Source organism: Heteronotia binoei, chromosome 2 (genome assembly GCF_032191835.1).
Source record: "Heteronotia binoei isolate CCM8104 ecotype False Entrance Well chromosome 2, APGP_CSIRO_Hbin_v1, whole genome shotgun sequence".
Lineage (NCBI taxonomy): Eukaryota > Metazoa > Chordata > Lepidosauria > Squamata > Gekkonidae > Heteronotia > Heteronotia binoei.
Window position 1 is genome coordinate 188935579 of NC_083224.1, and position 21618 is coordinate 188957196.

Here is a 21618-nt window from a genome sequence, read left to right on the forward strand (position 1 = left end):
AGGCACACAGGCAAGTAGGAAGCACGCTGCCCTCTCCACAGCCGGCACTCGCAAAGCGCTGCGTTTGCGGAGGGGGCGGGTGCTTCCTACTTCCCTGTGTGCCTGCCTTCAGCTGTGATCTTTAAAGCAAGCGCTGGGATCTCTCCTTCCCCCCTCCGATCCCAGCGCTTGCTTTAAACATCAAAGTTGAAGGCAGGCACACAGGCAAGTAGGAAGCACGCTGCCCTCTCCACAGCCGGCACTCGCAAAGCGCTGCGTTTGCGGAGGGGGTGGGTGCTTCCTACTTCCCTGTGTGCCTGCCTTCAGCTGTGATGTTTAAAGCAAGCGCTGGGATCTCTCCCTCCCCCCTCCGATCCCAGCGCTTGCTTTAAACATCACAGCTGAAGGCAGGCACACAGGGAAGTAGGAAGCACGCTGCCCCCTCCGCGGCCGGCGCTTGCGAAGCGCTGGGCCGCATGGAGCGATCCCACGCTTGCCTGAAGAAGATGGAGCCAGGCAAGCAGGCGCGGGGGAAGCACCGGATCGGAGGAAGAGGCAGCAGATCACCCCCTCGCCCCCCGAAGGTACGTATCTTCGGACCATAAGACGCACACGCTTTCCCCCCCACATTTTTTTGGGGAAAGTGCGTCTTATGGTCCGAAAAATACGGTAGTTGTTGTGCCTAACAGCCCCCCTTATCTGGGAGAACCGGATTTGATTCCCCACTCCTCCACTTGCAGCTGCTGGAATGGCCTTGGGTCAGCCGTAGCTGTCACAGAGCTGTCCTTGAAAGAGTTTTCGCATCATCCAAGGCTGTGCCTATGAATTTCTCATTCTCTCCCTCTTTCCCATTTAGGGCAACTTGGTAGCCGTCGGGACCCACAAGGGCTTTGTACAGATCTGGGATGCTGCGGCAGGGAAGAAGCTCTCCATGCTGGAGGGCCACACGGCACGAGTGGGTAAGGAAGGAAGGCGAGGCGCTCCCAAGAAGAAATCTCCAATAGAAGGAAGTTGAACCCCCCTGAGAAACAAGATTGCTTGTATAATGAAGAAAGTCGGGGGGAAATTCTTTCAAAAGCTGAATGGATTCCGTCAGGCTGAAAGAGTTCTGTACGGAGTCGCTTTGTTTGGATAGCTGGGATTTTTACATAAGACGCAACCCTGTTTGGAATTTTTTTAGGCGTATTCTGTTCAGCTTTGAATTCTGCTCCATGGTTTTCCCAAGAGATGTGAGAAGCATAGAATTAAGCCCGTCTTTGCAGGTTCCAAAGAACGGGGGTGCCACGGGGTGGCTGATCCAATCGTCTCCTTTGTAAATCTCAGGCTAATCTGTTGTTGTTGTGCAGTTCAGTTTTCCGCTTTATTGGTAGAAGTCCTTTCCCCAAAAACAAGGGTAGAGGAGAAACCATTTTTACCATCAGAACACTCTCTGAAGCTCTATGTGAATTCTGTTGTATAGTGTCACACCCAATCAAAGTTTAGCACCTTTCTGGGCTGAATCAGCAGTCTGCAACTTTCCACTGTGGGCAGTTTGCCTTTGCACTGTTTAGATCAGGGGTGTCAAATTTACAGCCTGTGAACCACAACCAGCCCACCCAGGGCTTTAATCAGGCCTGCGAATCTTTTCTCACAACTCCCCCCCCTTTCCTGTCCTCACCCTCTGAAGCTCCAAGGCTGCCACTGAAGTTCCCAACTCCTTCTGCCTTGTCTTTGCCTGCTTCAGCAGGAGGCTCTTCTGGACTTGCCAAGCTGTAAAGAAAATGCAGAATGGATTTTCCATTAAGTTTTCTTGCGCCCAGATCTCTGGGAGACCTTAATGGAAAATCCATTCCACATTTTCCTTGCAGCTTTGTCCGTGCTGCAATGTATTTTAACGGAGTGAAACTTGAGTAGTTTCACTTTCCAGTGTTTGTAAGGTCTATTGAAGCTGTTGCTTCTGGAGTTGTCTCCTTGTAAATAAATGGTTGATGCTTTGAGCCAGCCTGTCTCTGCTGAACGGACCTGAGAACAGATGCCTAGTGAGTACTTTAACCTGGGAACCTGCAGCCAAAAGGGGATACTACACTGGAGAGCCCTTGCCGATCTGAGTAGACTGGAAGTGGGGGGAAAGAGAAGCTTGCAATGCCCAGCCATTTCATGTTTTCCTAGGCTCAGAGCATTTTATATTTTCAGTTTCTGCTGTGATCCTTGTGCTTTTTCTTGATGTTTTATTTTTAAAATTGCATTGCTAAATCCCACTATTCCCCCACTTTTCAATTTTAGACAAAATACCACAAAATGTAACGAGTTTTAAGCATGTTTATATTTTTAGTCAAAAAATATCATATTTAATTGTGTTTGTATCTTTATAAAGGTCATTCAGGGCTTTTTTGTAGAAAAGCCCAGCAGGGATCATTTGCATATTAGGCCACACCCCCGATGTCTCCAGAAGTGCATCTTTCAGACACTAGAACCCGTTCAGTAGATTACTTTCTACATATTGACACAGAACAGTACAGTGCCATCAGCTGCATTTCATGGATGTGTGTTCTCATACAGCCCAATGAGAGAGCTTGTTTCGCCTCCTCCCTTCCACACGGCTGGAGAGAGCGCCACGTGGTGGAGTGAGCACTGGCAGGCCCAGCCTCTTCGGGGAGGGGGTGCTTGTGGGCAGCTCCACGTCTTTCGCTCTCTGCAAAAGCCTATTGGAAGCTGGAAGCAGCAGAGAGGATGGAGCGCACAGTCTGCAAGCGCGTGGCTGCATAGTGCCTTCCCTCTGTTTTTTGAGCTGGAGCCCTGGCAAAGCCAGCCAGAAAGGCGTTCCTGTGTGTTCCTGCTCAAAAAAACCCCTGACACCGCTATCTGGCATTACATTTTACGACATGTATGGCTCGGCCCCGCAAAGTCCCAGTCATGTCAGATTCAGCCCACGTAACAGACGAGTTTGACACCCCTGGTTTAGATGTTTATGAGCCCATCTCTGACCTCACAGCAGCTCACCCAATGGCGTTGGTCGGAGGGGGGAGGGCGGTACAAATGGCTGGCAGTCCTTCCCACTAGTCATCTTACATTTCTTCTCGTGCATGCCGGCTAGTGCTGGAGCGGAGAGCTCACTGTGACTCTCTTGCCCTCCCCAGGAGCTTTGGCTTGGAACGCGGACCAGCTTTCTTCAGGTAGCCGGGACAGAATGATCCTCCAGCGAGACATCCGGACGCCTCCCTTGCAATCTGAGCGGCGCCTCCAGGGCCACAGGCAGGAGGTGTGCGGGCTGAAGTGGTCCACCGACCATCAGCTGCTGGCATCTGGTGGCAACGACAATAAGGTGCGGCGATAAAAGCAGGATACACTTCCAAGTGGCCTGAGGAGGGGTGAGGGTGGGGGGAGTTAGACCTTACGTTTCACTACTCTGCAATTTCTTGTATTTTTGTTTATGTGGACCTGGGGAAGAGAGGCAAAGTGAGAACTGATGCTAATGGGCAGTGAAGAGGAATCTCATTTCGGGGGGGATCTGTGTCCCTGGGGGTGCTGCTGTTGGAATAAAAGTCCTATTCCAGGCCTTGTCTCACCCTTAAAGATTGTTTTGGTGGCACTTCTGGGAAGTCATCAGCATTTTCTCCATTGTTGGATGCAGGATGAGAAAGTGAAAGTGACTGGCACAGAGAGCCAGTGTTCTAGTGGTTAGAGTAGGGGTGGCCAAACTGCGACTTGGGAGCCACACACAGCTCTTTCACACATATTGTGCGGTTCTTGAAGCCCCCACCAACCTTGTTGGCTGGCTTGGAAAAGACATTTAAAGTTGCTTTCCCCCACCTCTCCCTCCCTCCCTCCTCCATCTGTTTGCTTTCTTTCCACCATTCTTTCTCTCTCTTTTTGTCTCTTTCTTCCCCCTCCCTCCCCATCTCTTTGCTTTCTTTCCACCATTCTTTCTCTCTCTTTTTGTCTCTTTCTTCCCCCTCCCTCCCCATCTCTTTGCTTTCTTTCCACCATTCTTTCTCTCGCTTTTTGTCTCCTTCTTCCCCCTCCCTCCCCATCTCTTTGCTTTCTTTCCACCATTCTTTCTCTCTCTCTTTGTCTCTTTCTTCCCCCTCCCTCCCCATCTCTTTGCTTTCTTTCCACCATTCTTTCTCTCTCTTTTTGTCTCCTTCTTCCCCCTCCCTCCTCCATCTGTTTGCTTGCTTTCCACCATTCTTTCTCTCTCTTTTTGTCTCTTTCTTCCCTATCCCTCCCCATCCATTTTTCTTTCTTTGTTTCTCTCTCTCTTCCCCTTCCCTCTATTTCTCCCCATCTTTTTGCTTTTTTTCTACTTCTTCCATTCCATTTGTTTCATTCCCTTTCTCTCTCTCTTTCTCTCTCTTTCTCTTTCTTTCTTTCTTTCTTTCTTTCTTTCTTCTTTCTTTCTCTTTCTCTTTTCTTTCTTTCTCTCTTTCTTTCTCTCTCTCTTTCTTTCTCTCTCCTTCTTTCTTTCTTTCTTTCTTTCTTTCTTTCTTTCTTTCTTTCTTTCTTTCTTTCTTTCTTTCTTTCTTTCTTTCTTTCTTTCTTTCTTTCTTTCTTTCTTTCTTTCTTTCTTTCTTTCTTTCTCTTTCTCCAGTTTGTTCATCCCACCTGTATATGAACCAAGTATTATCTTTAAAAAATTCAGGAGGGACAACCAACAGCTGATCCTGGCCCATCCCTCCGAAGCAAGGCTATACTTTTGTTCTTTTGGAGGTAGCCAGCAGTAGCCCCCAAACCTGCTCACATCTCTGTTGCTTCCCCTTCCCTGCGGAAATTGCTCCTCCCACCACTGTCTCCAATTGGCTGCAGCCCAGGGACCCTTTTCCTCTTTGGTGATAATGAGCCTGTTGTCCTACCGCAGCCCCAGGGCCCTGAGCACAAGGAGTTCACCCTCTCGCGTCTTTTCCCCAGCTACTCGTCTGGAACCACTCCAGCCTGAGCCCCGTCCAGCAGTACACAGAGCACCTCGCGGCCGTCAAAGCCATCGCCTGGTCCCCACACCAACACGGGCTGCTGGCCTCGGGGGGCGGGACAGCCGACCGCTGCATACGTTTCTGGAACACACTAACCGGGCAGCCGCTGCAGTGCATCGACACCGGGTCACAAGTCTGCAACCTCGCCTGGTCCAAGCATGCCAACGAGCTGGTACGGGGGTGCCCCAGGATGCAGTAGGTGGGAGGGGATAGATGGTGCCAGTTGGACTGTCCCGGAGGAGGGGTGGGGAGTCTCCCATCTGCCTCCACTTCTGCAGAGGAGTCCCTGTAACATCACACATGTGGTTGAGACTGGGCTGCACAATTTGGCTCCTGGGGTGGGGTGGGGGGAATGGTGGTAGAAAAATGAAATTGACACAAAGGGAAGAAACTGTCTGATAATCAGGACTTTTTTTTTTGTAGCAGGAACTCCTTTGCCTATTAGGCCACGCACCCCTGATGTAGCCAGTCCTCCTGGAGCTTACAGTAGATCCTGTAAGAAGAGCCCTGTAAGCTCTTGGAGGATTGGCTACATAAGAGGGGTGTGGCCTAATATGCAAAGGAGCCCCTGCTACAAAAAAAAGCCCTGCTGATAATAGTGTCTAACCAATGGCAGTAGCTCTGCAAGATCTTGGGTACAGAATGGGAGGAGGTCTTTGCCCTCCATCAGGGTCACCAATCTTTTTTTTAGAGTTTTTTTTTATTTTGGGAAGGGGTGCATGCGTGTCTGAAAGTCATGGCTGACTTTGGGTGACCCCTAGTGGGGCTTGGATGTTTCAGAGAGGTGGCTCACTATTGCCTGCCTATTGCTTGCTATTGTCCAGGGTCAGCCCAGCTTAGCCTCCGAGACCTGACAAGATTGGTCTTGCCCAGGTCAGGGTGGGTCCCCAGCCTTTTTAATCCCAAGCGGAATGCTGACACGGGGTGGTGGGCACAGCTACAAAAAATCTGCCACACAATGGCTGACATAGCTTACTTTCAGTCACATAGTGAAGATCCTTGTGCTTTGGTGGCAGGGCAGGCCTCATTTTGGGCAGGAGGTCACAGGAGCGGAGCTCTGGAACCTCTAAATTTTATTGTGCTTTCTTTCTTTCTTACCTCCCCCTGCCGGAATACTTGCTCCTGGGCTCCATTGTTCAAACCCCCTGGGAGAATTTTGCTGAACTTTTAAGATTTGACAAACTTTCTCATATTTCCCCCCCACACCAGGAAGTAACCAAAACCTATAAAGCAGACAAATGGAAATCTTCCTCATGCCACTGTGGCCACATAGGAGAAAGTCATTTAAAAGGTACGATGAGAGTAAGGTTTTCCTATGACGATTCTAATTCAAGAAGCCTTTTAAGGTAGATGCTGAGCTGATCGTTAGATAGATGCTGAGAGACAGAGTAGATCGTTAGTACGCCTTCCAGTGATGTCAGGAGTGTGCAGCATATGCAAATGAGTGGTGGTAATGAGCTCTGGCACCTTTTTTTCCCCTATGAAACGACCCCCGTTGCTGGCAGCTGCTGCCAAAGCAGCGTTCTTGAAATTCTGTACGGCCTATCAAAATTGGCCAAGTGAAAGCCCCTCTGAGTTCTGACCCCGCCCACTCTTTAAAAATGCTCGGTAGGGCAAAAGGAAAGGTGTTGGCAGGCACCCCTGATGCCCAGGGGCACCATGTTGGAGACCCTCACTCTGTGCCCAACAAGGCAAAGGATTGAAGGAGGGATCTTTGCATGCAAAGCATTTACTCACATAAGTGATGTTACATACTTCTTTCCAGGAATTGTTACAGGCACCCTGGAAGGAAGGCAGTGTCTTTCCTTGCGGCCACTGAATGCAAGGGGGCTGTGGCTCAGCGGGAGGGCATCTGCCTTGCCCGTCAGAGGTCCCAGGTTCAATCCCCGTTATCTCCAGTCAGGGCTTTTTTTGTAGCAGGAGCTCCTTTGCATATTAGGCCACACACCCCGATGTAGGCCATCCTCCTGGAACTTACCGTAAATCCTGTACTGAGAGTCCTGTAAAGCTCTTGGAGGACTGGCTACATCAGGGGTGTGTGACCTCGTATGCAGAGGAGTTCTTGCTGCAAAAAAAAAAAAAGCCCTGTCTCCAGTTAAAAGGATGCCTGTTAACAGGTGTCTAGAGCGCCCTTCCTCTGCCCGCATGAGGTCCTGAAGAATCACTACCAGTTAGAGGAGATGATAATCATAGAATCATAAAGTTGGAAGGGACCTCCAGGGTCATCTAGTCCAACCCCCTGCAAAATGCAGGAAATTCACAAATACTGCCGCCCCCCCCCCTCCCCGATTCATCAGCTGGATGAACCATTGAAGCGGCTGGGCACGAGGCCACTTCCTGTGTGCATAACTGCATTCTGAATTGGCTTCAGACCGGCAATCGCACGGCTCCGCAGCTCCGGCTTCTCAATCCTGCGGGGCGCCTATTTGGAGGAAGTGATGTGGGAGATGGCGTTTCGAGCCCTTTTCTTTCCCCCGCTGCTCTCCCTTCCAGGGCAGCTGCAAGATCCCTTCACCGGAGCCCCCTTTCTCTCTTGGCAGGTGAGCACTCATGGATACTCGCAGAACCAGATTCTCGTCTGGAAGTACCCGTCCTTGACTCAAGTGGCAAAGCTGACCGGGCACTCGTACAGAGTCCTGTACCTGGTAAGCCTCCTTCCCTCTTCTCCCGCTGCAGTCTTGTCTCTTGAGAGCAGTGGGGGTTTCGCCTTCCCACTCCCTCTTCCATCGGAGGGGTCAGCCCAAGGGAAGGGACAGAGTCCTCCTTTTGGAGGGGCGACGTGCCCTGTGCCGCTGCCGATTGGTGGGAAGTTTTGGGGGACTAAGAGGCACGGCAAAGGAGAGCCAGTTTGGTGTAGTGGTTAAGTGTGCGGAAGCTTATCTGGGAGAACCTGGTTTGATTCCCCACTCCTCCATTTGCACTTGCTGGAATGGCCTTGGGTCAGCCATAGCTCTGGCAGAGGTTGTCCTTGAAAGGGCAGCTGCTGTGAGAGCCCTCTCCAGCCCCACCCACCTCACAGGGTGTCTGTTGTGGGGGAGGAAGGCAAAGGAGATTGTGAGCCATTCTGAGACTCTTCGGAGTAGAGGGCGGGATATAAATCCAATATCTTCATCTACCTCACAGGGTGTCTGTTGTGGGGGAGGAAGGGAAAGGAGATTGTGAGCCGCTCTGAGACTCTTCGGAGTAGAGGGCGGGATATAAATCCAATATCTTCATCTACCTCACAGGGTGTCTGTTGTGGGGGAGGAAGGGAAAGGAGATTGTGAGCTGCTCTGAGACTCTTTGGAGTGGAGGGCGGGATATATATCCAATATCTTCATCTACCTCACAGGGTGTCTGTTGTGGGGGAGGAAGGGAAAGGAGATTGTGAGCTGCTCTGAGACTCTTTGGAGTGGAGGGCGGGATATATATCCAATATCTTCATCTACCTCACAGGGTGTCTGTTGTGGGGGAGGAAGGGAAAGGAGATTGTGAGCCATTCTGAGACTCTTCGGAGTAGAGGGCGGGATATAACTCCAATATCTTCATCTACCTCACAGGGTGTCTGTTGTGGGGGAGGAAGGGAAAGGAGATTGTGAGCCGCTCTGAGACTCTTCGGAGTGGAGGGCGGGATATAACTCCAACATCTTCATCTACCTCACAGGGTGTCCGTTGTGGGGGAGGAAGGTAAAGGAGATTGTGAGCCGCTCTGAGGCTCTTCGGAGTGGAGGGCGGGATATAAATCCAATATCATCTTCTTCTTCTTCTAATGAAGAGAAAATGTTTTGCATTTAGCTGATAAACCATCTTGAATTGGTTTAATGCATTGAATTCAGTTCTACTTTGGGAGTCAGGTTGGGCCTGCAAGGCAAGGTGAAATGTTGTAAATGCTTATAGAGCCAGGCCTTCTCTATAAAAGCACCCCAATGGTGGAACCAGCTGCCGGAAGAGGTGCGGGCCCTACGGGATCTTGGCCAATTCTGTAGGGCGTGCAAAACCGCCCTCTTCCGGCTAGCCTTCTAAGACGGAGCTTGGAATAAACATCACGCCATCATTAATATAACTGAGATAGTAGCACTATTAGATTATATTTTTTAGACTGTTTTTAGATTATTTAAATACTTAATTGTTAACCGTATTGAACTGTATAATCTTGTTTTATTGTTTTAATATGGCTTTTGCCATGTCCTGTAAGACGCCCTGAGCCTGCCTTGGCGGGGAGGGCAGGGTATAAATAAAATTTATTATTAGTGGTTAAGAGCGGCGGACTCTAATCTGGGAGAATTGGCTTTTGATTCCCCACACCTCCTTCAACATGCAACTGCTGGAGTGACCTTGAGCCTTTCACTGTTCGCTCAGAGCAGTTCTCTCAGAGCTCTCTCAGCCTCGCCTACCTCGCAGGGTGTCTGTTGTGGGGAGAGGAAGGGAAGGCGATTGTAAGCCGCTCAGAGTGAAGGGTGGGATATAAATCCAACTCTTCTCATTTCTGGTGAAAGCAACGGGGGGGGGGGGGGGCTCATGGGGTTGTCCTTCACGTCTCCATTCACCACCTCCCTCTCCTGCCTCTTCTTCCCTTCCAGGCAATGTCACCCGATGGAGAGGCCATTGTGACTGGTGCTGGGGATGAAACGCTGAGGTTTTGGAATGTCTTCAGCAAGACCCGCTCAACCAAGGTAAAACATCTGCTAGTCGAGTACTGTGCCACATGCAGTCTCTCTTATAAAGCTCCCGGTACCTTCTGGAGTTGAATTAAATTTTGTTTTGTCTCCATGCCAAAGTGATTGATCCAGTGGCATCTAGTGTGGGAAACCTGGAGGAGGTCATTTGCTGTGCCTCTGTATGAGTTGCTGTTAAGGGGCGAGACACACCTCCAGTAGACCAAAATAGAAGGGGAAAATAAAGCCAACTCAAAGAAACAACAGAGTTGGGTACCCAAGAGCTGGGTGAGAGAAAATTATGAGAAATAAATTAAAATATATGTATTTGTTACAAAGTACACAGTGATCAATTCCGCACTAGACATTTAAGTCTGGTTCTGCCCTGGCCCCAAACTGACGTTCTGTACTAGAATAATAGAATCATAGAGTTCAATTAGAGGTCTAGAGCGGGTTTGGCCTGAAACTCTACTTTGAAAACATAGGTATATTGCATAGCTAATGTTTGAACTAAGAAGTTTGCACTCTGTATAACATGACACAATTCAATATCTCTAGGTTCAATAACCTTAACCACATTAAAACAGGGCCAACTGCATTTCAGCCTCCAAGGACTTCCTCGGTGGCCAAATTATTGTATGTGTGCCCACTATGACTTATAAATATGTTAGTGCCAATCCAAGTTTATTGTAAGGCATTCCAGATATTCTTTGTGGCAGAAGGATTAGGTTGTATTGAAGTGTTCTTAAACTTTTAAGCATAACTCCTGACCATGGCTAGCAAAAATCTGGGAGCCTTTAACTAATTTATTTCTCCTTGTCTCTCACCCAACCTTTGGGTACCCAACGCCTGTAGCAGAACTGTGGATGTCACAACTGAGTGACACTGGAGGATGAATCCTCCTCCTCCCACATTGTAAAATGAAACGCGTCTGCTTGGAACAGACTGTATATGGCACAGCTTTCCGTAAAAGCTCTACCCAGTTGCCCTCCCTACTTGGAGAGAGAGCATACACGACTCGACTTTTAATTCAGGTCCGGAAGCTAAGGGAAGGGGGTGCAAGTCTGGAGAGGGGTGGGGCGTAGAGTGGGCTACTCGGGAGGGGGTGGAAAGGCTTTCGTAGAATCCTAGAGTTGGAAGGGACCTCCAGAGCCATCCTGCACAGTGAAGAAAATTCACAAGTACCTTCCCCCTCCACATACCCACAGTGAGGGACACCTGCTGCATGCCCAGAAGATGGCAAAAAACCCTCCAGGGTCCCTGGCCAAACTGGCCTGGAGAAAAATGGCTTCTTGACCTCAGAGTGGCAATCGGCATTTCCCTGGACATGCAAAAAAAGGGCCAGGAGAACTAAGCAGTGATGGAAACTTTCCTGTCCTCCCGCTCATGATCTGCCTTTCCCAACTCTGCTTAGCAGCCTATTGATAAAGCCTTGTCTGCTGGCTCATAACCCTTTGATATGTTTGTACCGTGGGCTGAACCCTGCTACTGGCCTTCTCCCAAGGGAGCCGATGCCCAATTAAAGAAATGATACTGCAGAAGAAAAAAAAAAACCCCTCTGTGTCAAAGGAGGCCGCTTCCCCCACCATGGGATGGGGTGGGGGATTCAGCCTCTAAGCCAGGGGTGGCCAAACTTGGTTAACATAAGAGCCACATAGAATAAACGTCAGATGTCTGAGAGCCATAAGACAGGAAGGCTGAGAGGTAAGGGGCCATGGCTCAATGGTAGAGCCTCTTCTTGGCATGCAGAAAGTCCCAGGTTCAATCCCTGGCATCTCCAGTTAAAAGAACCAGGCGTGAAAAACCTCAGCCTGAGACCCTGGAGAGAAGAAGAAGATATTGGATTTATATCCCGCCCTCCACTCCAAAGAGTCTCAGAGCGGCTCACAATCTCCTTTACCTTCCTCCCCCACAACAGACACCCTGTGAGGTGGGTGGGGCTGGAGAGGGCTCTCCCAGAAGCTGCCCTTCCAAGAACGGAGCCTCAGAGTGGCCTACAATCTCCCGTATCTTCCTCCCCCACAACAGACACTCTGTGAGGTGGTTGGGGCTGGAGAGGGCTCTCCCAGAAGCTGCCCTTCCAAGAACGGAGCCTCAGAGTGGCCTACAATCTCCTTTATCTTCCTCCCCCACAACAGACACTCTGTGAGGTGGTTGGGGCTGGAGAGGGCTCTCCCAGCAGCTGCCCTTTCAAGGACACCCTCTGCCAGAGCTATGGCTGACCCAAGGCCATTCCAGCAGGTGCAAGTGGAGGAGTGGGGAATCAAACCCGGTTCTCCCAGATAAGAGTCCGCACACTTAACCACTACACCAAACTGGCTCTCCGCTGCCAGTCTGAGTAGACACGACTGACTTCAGTGGACCAAGGGTCTGGTTCAGCTTCAGTCAGCTTCAGGTGTGTTCACATGTGGCCCAAAGGGATATGTGCTCTTGGTGACCTGTGGCGGATGCTGATGGGAGAAATGTGTGTCTCACAGCTTTCTTTTCTCTTTTCCCCAACCTTAGGAGTCTGTATCAGTCCTTAACCTCTTCACCCGGATACGGTAAAGCCCACCGAGAGACTGTTGGGTGGGTGGCGGGGGAGGAAAAAAAACACTAACTTGATGTGCATGGAGCCTGAGATCATTGTCTGGGGGGGGAGGGATGGGTAGGGGGAAAAAATGCAATGTCGATCTGTTTCAGAAGACCCTGGAGATGCCTATTAAACCACCTGAATGTGAACGCTGGCAGACATTATTTAGGGGAAGTGGGCCAGGAAACCGCCAATCTTTTTTTCTCCCCCGAACTCTTGTGTTCAGTGAGGGGGGCTGTAAGTGTAATCCTCGTTCAGTTCCCCTGTCTACGCGGACAGCGGGAGTCTCTGGCTTCAAACAGAGATTAGTGTTAATATTATATATTTGTGTGTGTGTGTGTGTGTGTGTGTGGTGTACACACGGGGCCATTTTTTTTTTCCTTTAAAGAAACCGAGATCCGGCATGTATGTGCATTCCGATCGAGGAGGATAAAACAACCTTTGCTTTTGCAGGGGAGTCAGGCAAAAGGAAACCAGGTTTCAGTTAGTTTTTTTTAAAGATTAGGGAAGCAGTGAGTGGTTGAAACGGAATGGGGGCAGACAAAAGAAAGCCAGGGAAGTCTTTTCAGCTCTGTGCTGGGGAGCCACAATTGCAGGGTAGAGCTGGTTGACTGCTAAGCTGGTGTCCAGCAGAGGTAACCTGTACCCATTGTGCTTAAAGGGAAGAGAGAATGGGCACTGGGAGGTAACATGACCAGGAATGTCCAGCTATGACCCTCTACTCAGTCTTCCGTGGGAAGCCCTGTGGTCGTCTCCAAGTAGCCAGGCATAGGATCATGGCCTGCAAAGAGCAGAATTATGTCAGGTTGTTCAGTCTTGCTTGACAATTGGAGGGGAAGAGGGGGAAGTTAGCTTTTTTGGGGGGGGGGGGAGAATGCCCTTACGAAGAGCATAAAAACATAAGGTTTTGGTTGGTGCTGTTTGTTCTCGGAGGAGAGGAAACAAATATTCCCTTTCCTTTTGTTTCAAACATTTAACAGCGTTGTAATATGGATATTATGCTGTTTAATGGTGGTCCAAAGTTTGTTTTCCCTTTGTTTCAGGGGTTTTTTTTTTAGGGGGGGGGTTGTAAGTGTTGGCAGACTCTCTGTGTGATGGAGTGCATGTGTGAGACAGAAAAAGAGCCAAGCACTTTGTGTTCTTAAACGTTGCTTTGAATTCAAAGCTCTTCCAGCAACCCATCAGTTTGATTTGTGTGCCAATAAGGACCCCAAGCTGTATTTGGGGCGGGGTGGGAGGAGGTGTTTGTGCCTCTTCTTGCCACTTCTGGTGTGCTTGAGGGAGCCTATGCTGCTTTGTGTTTGTGGATGTGCGTGTGTGCAGAAAAGTTGACTGGTTCTGTCTGACGTCGTGTGTGGAGGCACGACTGCGTGTCATCTGACTGGATGCTGGGAGAGGACGTCTGCGCATAGCGGCAGAACTAGCTGAACCTTGCCCAGTCCCCCCCCCCATCTATAGAAACGGCGGGAGTGCTGTCCCCCAAGACCCTTTCACAGCTTGGACTGGGTTTGCACACCATTGGGAGGGGGAGAGGAGGGATGACAAACCACCCGAAGGCACACCTTCGGAAATGCGCCCATCCGGACAAAATGAGGCCCACGCAGCGCTTAGAAGCAGTGCCTCATCGGACTGTTCATAAAGCCAGCGTCCCAACAATATGGCCCCTCTCCTATTGGCGCTTGAGAGACCTGGAAGGTGAAGAATGCAGCTGTTCGAGGTCTACGTCCCTGGATGGGCGACCACATTGGGTGTTCCCTTTCTTGCCATCTGCTGGGCAGTTGCTGCAGGCGGGGAAGATACAAGGGAAGAAAAGCTACTGTTTGTGCTCAGAATTTCTCCTTGGGGTTACAAGAAAAGAGGTGTGATATCTGTGTTTAATTAAAAAAAAAAAAGGGAGGGGAGGTTGGAGGGGCACGTTATAAACTCGTATTACAGTATCTGTTTTGCTTTCTGGCCAGAATTTGGAGGGAGGGTGGATTCTGATGGCATTTTCTTTTTCCTCTTTGGTGTTTGTCAAATATTCAGTCTGTCAAAAGAGGACCTGTCGCTCCAGATGCTGTCAAATTTTAATGTACCCACCATTAAAGGGAATTGTTGATAAGCCTTTGCATATGGTATGGTGTTTTCCAATGTTCGGTGCAAAGATTTCGGAGCTAGCATTGATTCTCTCTTTTCCCTACCCCACCTCAATATGTGTTGCATCAATAACCACAGTTCTGGAACAAGCCTGACCTTCCTGTTTCCCCACCCCGGTGCCCTTGAAGACATTTTAATCTTTGGATAGAACCAGGGCTTTTTTTGGAGCGGGACCTCCTTTGCATATTAGGCCATACACCCTTGATGTAGCCAATCCTCTTGGAGCTTCCAGTAGGCCCTGTACTGAGAGCCCTGTAAGGAATTCTAGCAGGACCTCCTTTGCATATTAGGCCGCACACCCTCGATGTAGCCAGTCCTCTTGGAGCTTACAGTAGGCCCTGTACGAAGAGCCCTGTAAGGAATTCTAGCAGGACCTCCTTTGCATATTAGGCCACACACCCCTGATGTAGTCAATTCTCCTGGAGCTTTCAGTAGGCCCTGTACAAAGAGCCCTATAAGGAATTCTAGCAGGACCTCCTTTGCATATTAGGCCGCACACCCTCGATGTAGCCAGTCCTCTTGGAGCTTACAGTAGGCCCTGTACGAAGAGCCCTGTAAGGAATTCTAGCAGGACCTCCTTTGCATATTAGGCCGCACACCCTCGATGTAGCCAATCCTCTTGGAGCTTACAGTAGGCCCTGTGAGAAGAACCCTGTAAGGAATTCTAGCAGGACCTCCTTTGCATATTAGGCCACACACCCTCGATGTAGCCAATCCTCTTGGAGCTTACAGTAGGCCCTGTACTAAGAGCCCTGTAAGGAATTCTAGCAGGACCTCCTTTGCATATTAGGCCACACACCCTCGATGTAGCCAATCCTCTTGGAGCTTACAGTAGGCCCTGTGAGAAGAACCCTGTAAGGAATTCTAGCAGGACCTCCTTTGCATATTAGGCCACACCCCCTCGATGTAGCCAATCCTCTTGGAGCTTACAGTAGGCCCTGTACTAAGAGGCCTGTAAGCTCTTGCAGGATTGACTACGTCAGGTGGGTGTGGCCTAATAGGCAAAGGGGGGGGGGAAGCCCTAGATAGAACAAATAGCAGAAGAAAGGAGGTGGGAATTATACCCAGGCAGCCCCTGATCTGGATGGCCCAGACTAACCTAACCTCAAGCTAAGCAGGGTCAGCCCTGGTTAGTCTTCGGATGGGAGACCTCAGAGGAAGCTGAGGGTCACCACGCAGAGGCAGGCAGCGGCAAGCCAGCTCTGAATGTCTCTGGCCTCAAAAACCCTTACAGTGTCGCCCTAAAAGATCCAGGTGGGCAGCCGTGTTGGTCTAAAGCAGCGGAGCAAACCAACAAATTTTGAGTCCAGTGGCGGCACCCTTGAGGTCAACAAAAGTTTATTCAAGGCGTGAGTTTTCGTGTGCAGGCACGCTGCGTTCTAATTTGCTTTTTCACCTACGCCAGGGGTGGTCAAACTTGCTTAACCTCATAGCCACATGGAATAAACACCAGACGCCGCAAGACATGAACGTTGGATCTTCGAGAGGCACAGGAAGAAAGGCAAGCGGACTTTAAATGCCACCAGCTGGCTCTGTTTGGAGAAGTGAATCGCCTTCTCCAAGTCGACCGATGGCTTCGAGAGCCACCCAGCATGCGTGAAAGATGTGGCTCCCAAGCTACAGTTTGGCCATCCCTGACCTATGTAGAGGCATCCTATATATATATATATATATATATATATATATATATATATATATATATGAACCATTAGCTTCCGTCTCAATGTATCTGAAGAAGTGTGCATGCACATGAAAGCTCATACCCTGAATAAACTTTTTGTTGGTCTTAAAGGTGCCGCAGGACTCAAAATAGAGTTGCCGTCTGTGGCGGCTTGAAGGCACTTTCCACTGCCACCACTGTGTGCCCCTGGTGTTATGCCGCAGGAGCCCTGGGTTTAAGATTTGCCATCTTGTGCGTATGTTTGCGCTGCATCCTGTCTCTGCAACTTCTCTAAAAGGGGGAGAGGCGAAGGAGTGAGCGTGTCAGGCTAGCCGCGAGGAGAGTGTTGCTTTTAACACGGTGGCAGAGAAGCTAGCCGCATGGAGGGAGTTGCTTTTAACACGGTGGCAGAGAAGCACCTGATTTGTTCTGTTCTCTGAAAGTTCAACAATCTGGGAGGGGGGGGGCCTTTCTCAGACAAGAACCCAGGGGAACAGCTGCTGAGGCGGGAGGGGGGGGGCCTGCATCACTGTGAAGCTGCTGCGGCCATCTACTTCTCTGCCAAAATCTGCTACTGTGTGTTCTGCTTTCAGCCAGAGGGCTCGGGGCAGAGCTAGGGTGGCCAGTCCCCAGGTGGGGGGCAGGGGATCCCCTGGTTTGGAGGCCCTTTCCCCCATTTCAGGGTTATCAGGAGGAGGAATGTCTGCTGGGCACTCCCTTATACTCTACGGAGACCAGTTCCGGTAGGGTATAATGGAGGATTGATCTGTGGGTATCTGAGGCTCTCAGGAGGGCTTTTTTTTTTAGGTAGAGGCACCAAATTTGCAGCATAGTATCTGGTGCCTCTCCTCAAAAACACCCCCAAGTTTCAAAAAGATTGGCCCAAGGAGCCAATTCTGTCAGCCGCAAGAGAAGGTGCCCCCATTCTCCATTCTTTCCAGCAAAGGGAAGGTATTTAAAAGGAGTGCAGTCCCTTTAAATGGGATGGCCAAAACTCCCTTCAGAGTTGAATCATGCTTGTCACCCCCTTGCTTCTGGCTCCACCCCCAAAGTCCCCTGATATCTCCTGAGTCAGACCTGGCCAACCCTAGGCAGAGCATGTACTCTGTTGGCAAGAAGGTACAATACTTGGCATCTCCAGTTAAAAGGATCTCTGTTATCTGCACTGGGAGAGAATGTTCTCTACCTCAGACCCATGGCCTGTTGGAGTTAACAAGACCAAATACACATGGTCTGATTCAGAATTGAGACTTTTCCTAAAAGAGCCTGTTCCTATGATAGAGTATGCAGGGTTGCCAACTACAGCTTGGGAAATTCCTGGAGATCTGGGAACCATGCTTGGGGAGGGACATCTATGGAGATGTGGTGCCATGGAGTCTTAATTCTCTGCTTTTCCACAAAAGAAACATCCCTGCAGTCTGGAGATCATGTGTGACCCTGGGAGAGCGTCAGGCTCTACCTTGAGGTTGGCAACCATAGATTTGTTGTAAGTTAGCCCTGAAATGTGATCACGTTAATGCAGGGCTGTCACACATTTGGCCCAAGGGCCAGATGAAGCGTCCAGAGGTTTCCTATCAAGCCTGTGAGCAACTCACTGTCTTCTGTTTCCTTCTCCCTCTCTCTTGCTTCCTTCTGCATCACGGCTTGCTTTGCCAGACTTGCTCAACGGCACAGGATCTGCAGAGCAAAGCCTCTTATGTTCTCCATGGGCTGACCAGCACACGAAGCAACTTATGCACAAAAGCTCACAGTGCCCAGCCATTTCATGTTTTCCCATTCTTTCAACGTTGAGGGGTATTGATTTAAATATTTTATTTAGACTTTTCTCCCTAATGGTGATGCATCTTTTAAAAATCTGAAAACTCCCCCCCCCTCAATGAGGAAGAAGACCACATATTCTCCCTAAGAGGCGGAGGACATCTTGGTGGGAAAGCACCCAAGATGTCCTCCTGTCCTCTTAGGAGAAGGACCCCTCACGGTAAGTGCCAAGGGTCGTTTATACCCTGCCCTTCTCTCTAAATCAGTGTCTCAGAGCGCTTATATCTCCTTCCCCCAAAGCAGACATCCTGTGAGGTGGGTGGGGCTGAGAAGGATCTCGGAGAAGCTGCCCTTTCAAGGACAACTGCGAGACCTATGGCTGACTCAAGGTCATTCCAGCAGCTGCAAGTGGAGGAGTGGGGAATCAAACCCGATTCTCCCAGATAAGAGTCCGCACGCTTAACCACCACACCAAACTGGCTCTCGGCTTCCTTTAAACTTTTAAAATTCCTTTTAAAAGGATTTGAAAACACATTCTTTTGCTGAAGAATATACTGATGGCAACAAGATGCAGAACAGTTTTCCTCTCCCAGTTGGCTAATAGTTTTGGAGACGGGGGATCTCTTCCCTGCTGCAGTTGGGAGGGCCCAGCAGTCACCCCCAAGCTGCCTGCTGTTTCTTTAGGTTGCATGCTCCTGTTGCTAAGGGGATAGTTGCCAAGAGGTGTATATAGCAAACAATGGATGCTGCTCACCTGCCAGCAAAAGGTCTCTGTAGATCCTCACTCGTGCTTCTCCTCTCTTTGGCTGGTCTGGGAGGAAGGGGGGCCGTTGCAGCCAGAACATGGATTTCCGTGGCTTGGATTTCAGAGATCTGGTGCTAGATCGGCCATACGTCCCCCAAAGCACTCTGGAGTCTGATTTCCCCACTCCGCTGTACAGGTGAGTGTCTTCTGTTTCCCACCCACCCCCCTTTGGCTTGGCATCCATCTCAGAGACTGCTGCTCATGATGTGTGTGGCGGGGAGGGGTTGTAGGCAGGATTTTAAAAGCTTGGGAGGCTTTTTTTAAAAAAATTGGGGCACCCTTTCCCATCCACTGTGGGGCTTGCCACTTCTCAGAAGCTTCCTGGGGTAGAGGCAAAAGCTGGAGGCTCTGAAAGTGGCCAAGTCGAGGCAGCCAACCCTAAAACATTGGAGTCAAGAAGGAACTGCCACCTTGCATGCAAGCAGGGGAGTTTTCTTCCACCTCCATCCATCCCCTCCTCCCCAGCACATTCCACACAGCTCCCTCTGTCTCCCTCATCTCCACCTGCTGCTTTTGCTGTTCCTGTGCCCGGCTCAGCTCTCCCAGCAATGGAGAGTGGACCGGACTGGGTTTGCAGTCTCAGCTAGAACTTCTCTGCTAGAAGGTTAAATTAATCCAAATGGAAGGGCCCCGTATTTAAATTACTGAATATAGGATATAAACGTGTATTTCAAATATAAAAAAAATGCATGTGTTTATTACAAAACGATTTCAAAATGATCACAGGCCCAAATTTAGCCTCAGTTCAGATTGAAGCCACACAGTGATCTCGTAGACCTTAAGTGACCCTGTTCAAATGGGTTTCAGCCTTAAGGCCTTCAGTGGTCAAGCACAGTTAATCTACATTAGCTCCAAACATTGTAATAATAATGGGGAGGGACGGTAGCTCAGTGGTAGAGCATCTGCTTGGGAAGCAGAAGGTCCCAGGTTCAATCCCCGGCATCTCCAAAAAAAAGGGTCCAGGCAAATAGGTGTGAAAAACCTCAGCTTGAGACCCTGGAGAGCCGCTGCCAGTCTGAGAAGACAATACTGACTTTGATGGACCTAGGGTCTGATTCAGTAGAAGGCAGCTTCATATGTTCATATGTACAACAGTTACTCATTATAGGACCAAGTTTTGAGATTGTGTAATGGAAATTGATTAGAAAACAAAGCAGAGATGTCACTAACAGGCCTCACTGGAAATCACTTTCTGCCCTAGTCTTCCTGGTACATGTGTCTTGAGTGGTAATTCAATTGTGTGCCTTCATAAGCACATAAGAGAAGCCATGTTGGGTCAGGCCAATGGCCCATCCAGTCCAACACTGTGTCACACAATGGCAAAAACAAAGGCAACAAAAAAGGTGCCATCAAGAAGTCCACTAGTGGGGCCAGGACACTAGAAGCCCTCTCACTGCTGCCCCCCCCCCCCAAGCACAAGGAGCATCACTGTCCCAGACAAAGTTCCATCTATACCCTGTGGCTAAATAAGAACATAAGAAACCTACAGTGTTGGCATAAGAACATGAGAAGCCATGTTGGATCAGGACAATGGCCCATCCAGTCCAACACTCTGTGTCACATAAGAACATAAGAGAAGCCATGTTGGATCAGGACAATGGCCCATCCAGTCCCAACACTCTGTGTCACATAAGAACATAAGAGAAGCCATGTTGGATCAGGCCAATGGCCCCTCCAGTCCAACACTCTGTGTCACATAAGAACATAAGAGAAGCCATGTTGGATCAGGACAATGGCCCATCCAGTCCCAACACTCTGTGTCACATAAGAACATAAGAGAAGCCATGTTGGATCAGGACAATGGCCCATCCAGTCCAACACTCTGTAACACACTTCCCCCAAAAAACCAAACAAGTGCCATCAGGAAGTCCACCAGTGGGGGCTGTTGCCCCCCCAAAAAAGTACCAAGAATACAGAGCATCACTTGCCCCAGACAGAGTTCCAACAATACGCTGTGGCTGATAGCCACAGATGGACCTCTGCTCCATAGGTTTATCCAACGCCCTCTTGAAGATGTCTATTCATGGCTTCCTTCTACTATTTTTTTGTTACAACTAATTGACATTGTGTTTGAAAAAAATCATTTTAGGTTCCAAGATGATTTTTTTCTATCAGGTAAAGGGTGTTTCCATGGGTTCTAGCATGGCTCCAAGCGTAGCCAATTTATTTATGGCTAATCTAGAGGAAGAGTGGATTTGCCATGCTCAGGTTAATCCCTGTTTTTCTGATATCTTAATTTATTATCAATATATTGATGATTTGTTCATGATTTTAAGAGATAGCTCTATAATGACACCTTTCCTGAACTGGCTAAATGGAGTACACGACTATTAAATTTACAGGCAAGGCCAGATCTTAAGTCAGTTCCTTTTTTGGACTTGATTGTGTATCGTAATGAAGAACATAGGATTGCTGTCAAACCTTATTCTAAGGACACGGATCGAGGTTCATATTTATTTTATTCTTCATTTCATCCTCAGCATTTAAAATCTAATAAGAACATAAGAACATAAGAGAAGCCATGTTGGATCAGGCCAGTGGCCCCTCCAATCCAACACTCCATGTCACAAAAGAACATAAGAGAAGCCATGTTGGATCAGGCCAGTGGCCCCTCCAGTCCAACACTCTGTGTCACATAAGAACATAAGAGAAGCCCTGTTGGATCAGGCCAGTGGCCCCTCCAATCCAACACTCTGTGTCACATAAGAACATAAGAGAAGCCATGTTGGATCAGGCCAGTGGCCCCTCCAGTCCAACACTCTGTGTCACATAAGAACATAAGAGAAGCCATGTTGGATCAGGCCAGTGGCCCCTCCAATCCAACACTCTGTGTCACATAAGAACATAAGAGAAGCCATGTTGGATCAGGCCAGTGGCCCCTCCAATCCAACACTCTGTGTCACATAAGAACATAAGAGAAGCCATGTTGGATCAGGCCAGTGGCCCCTCCAATCCAACACTCTGTGTCACATAAGAACATAAGAGAAGCCATGTTGGATCAGGCCAGTGGCCCCTCCAATCCAACACTCTGTGTCACATAAGAACATAAGAGAAGCCATGATGGATCAGGCCAGTGGCCCCTCCAATCCAACACTCTGTGTCACATAAGAACATAAGAGAAGCCATGC

At 49.3% G+C, this 21618-nt stretch overlaps 1 protein-coding gene across 1 annotated transcript in view; it reads left to right on the plus strand.

The window, feature by feature from the left end:
• FZR1 (fizzy and cell division cycle 20 related 1) overlaps positions 1–12280 on the plus strand; it is a 35697-nt gene extending 23417 nt beyond the window's left edge. The window contains exons 9-14 of the mRNA XM_060232705.1: positions 836–938; positions 3096–3280; positions 4864–5097; positions 7466–7570; positions 9485–9577; positions 12065–12280. Of these exons, the coding sequence (XP_060088688.1) occupies positions 836–938; positions 3096–3280; positions 4864–5097; positions 7466–7570; positions 9485–9577; positions 12065–12106 (762 nt within the window). The 3' untranslated portion in view covers positions 12107–12280. The remainder of the gene's footprint in view (positions 1–835; positions 939–3095; positions 3281–4863; positions 5098–7465; positions 7571–9484; positions 9578–12064) is intronic.
• Positions 12281–21618: the final 9338 nt, after the last annotated feature.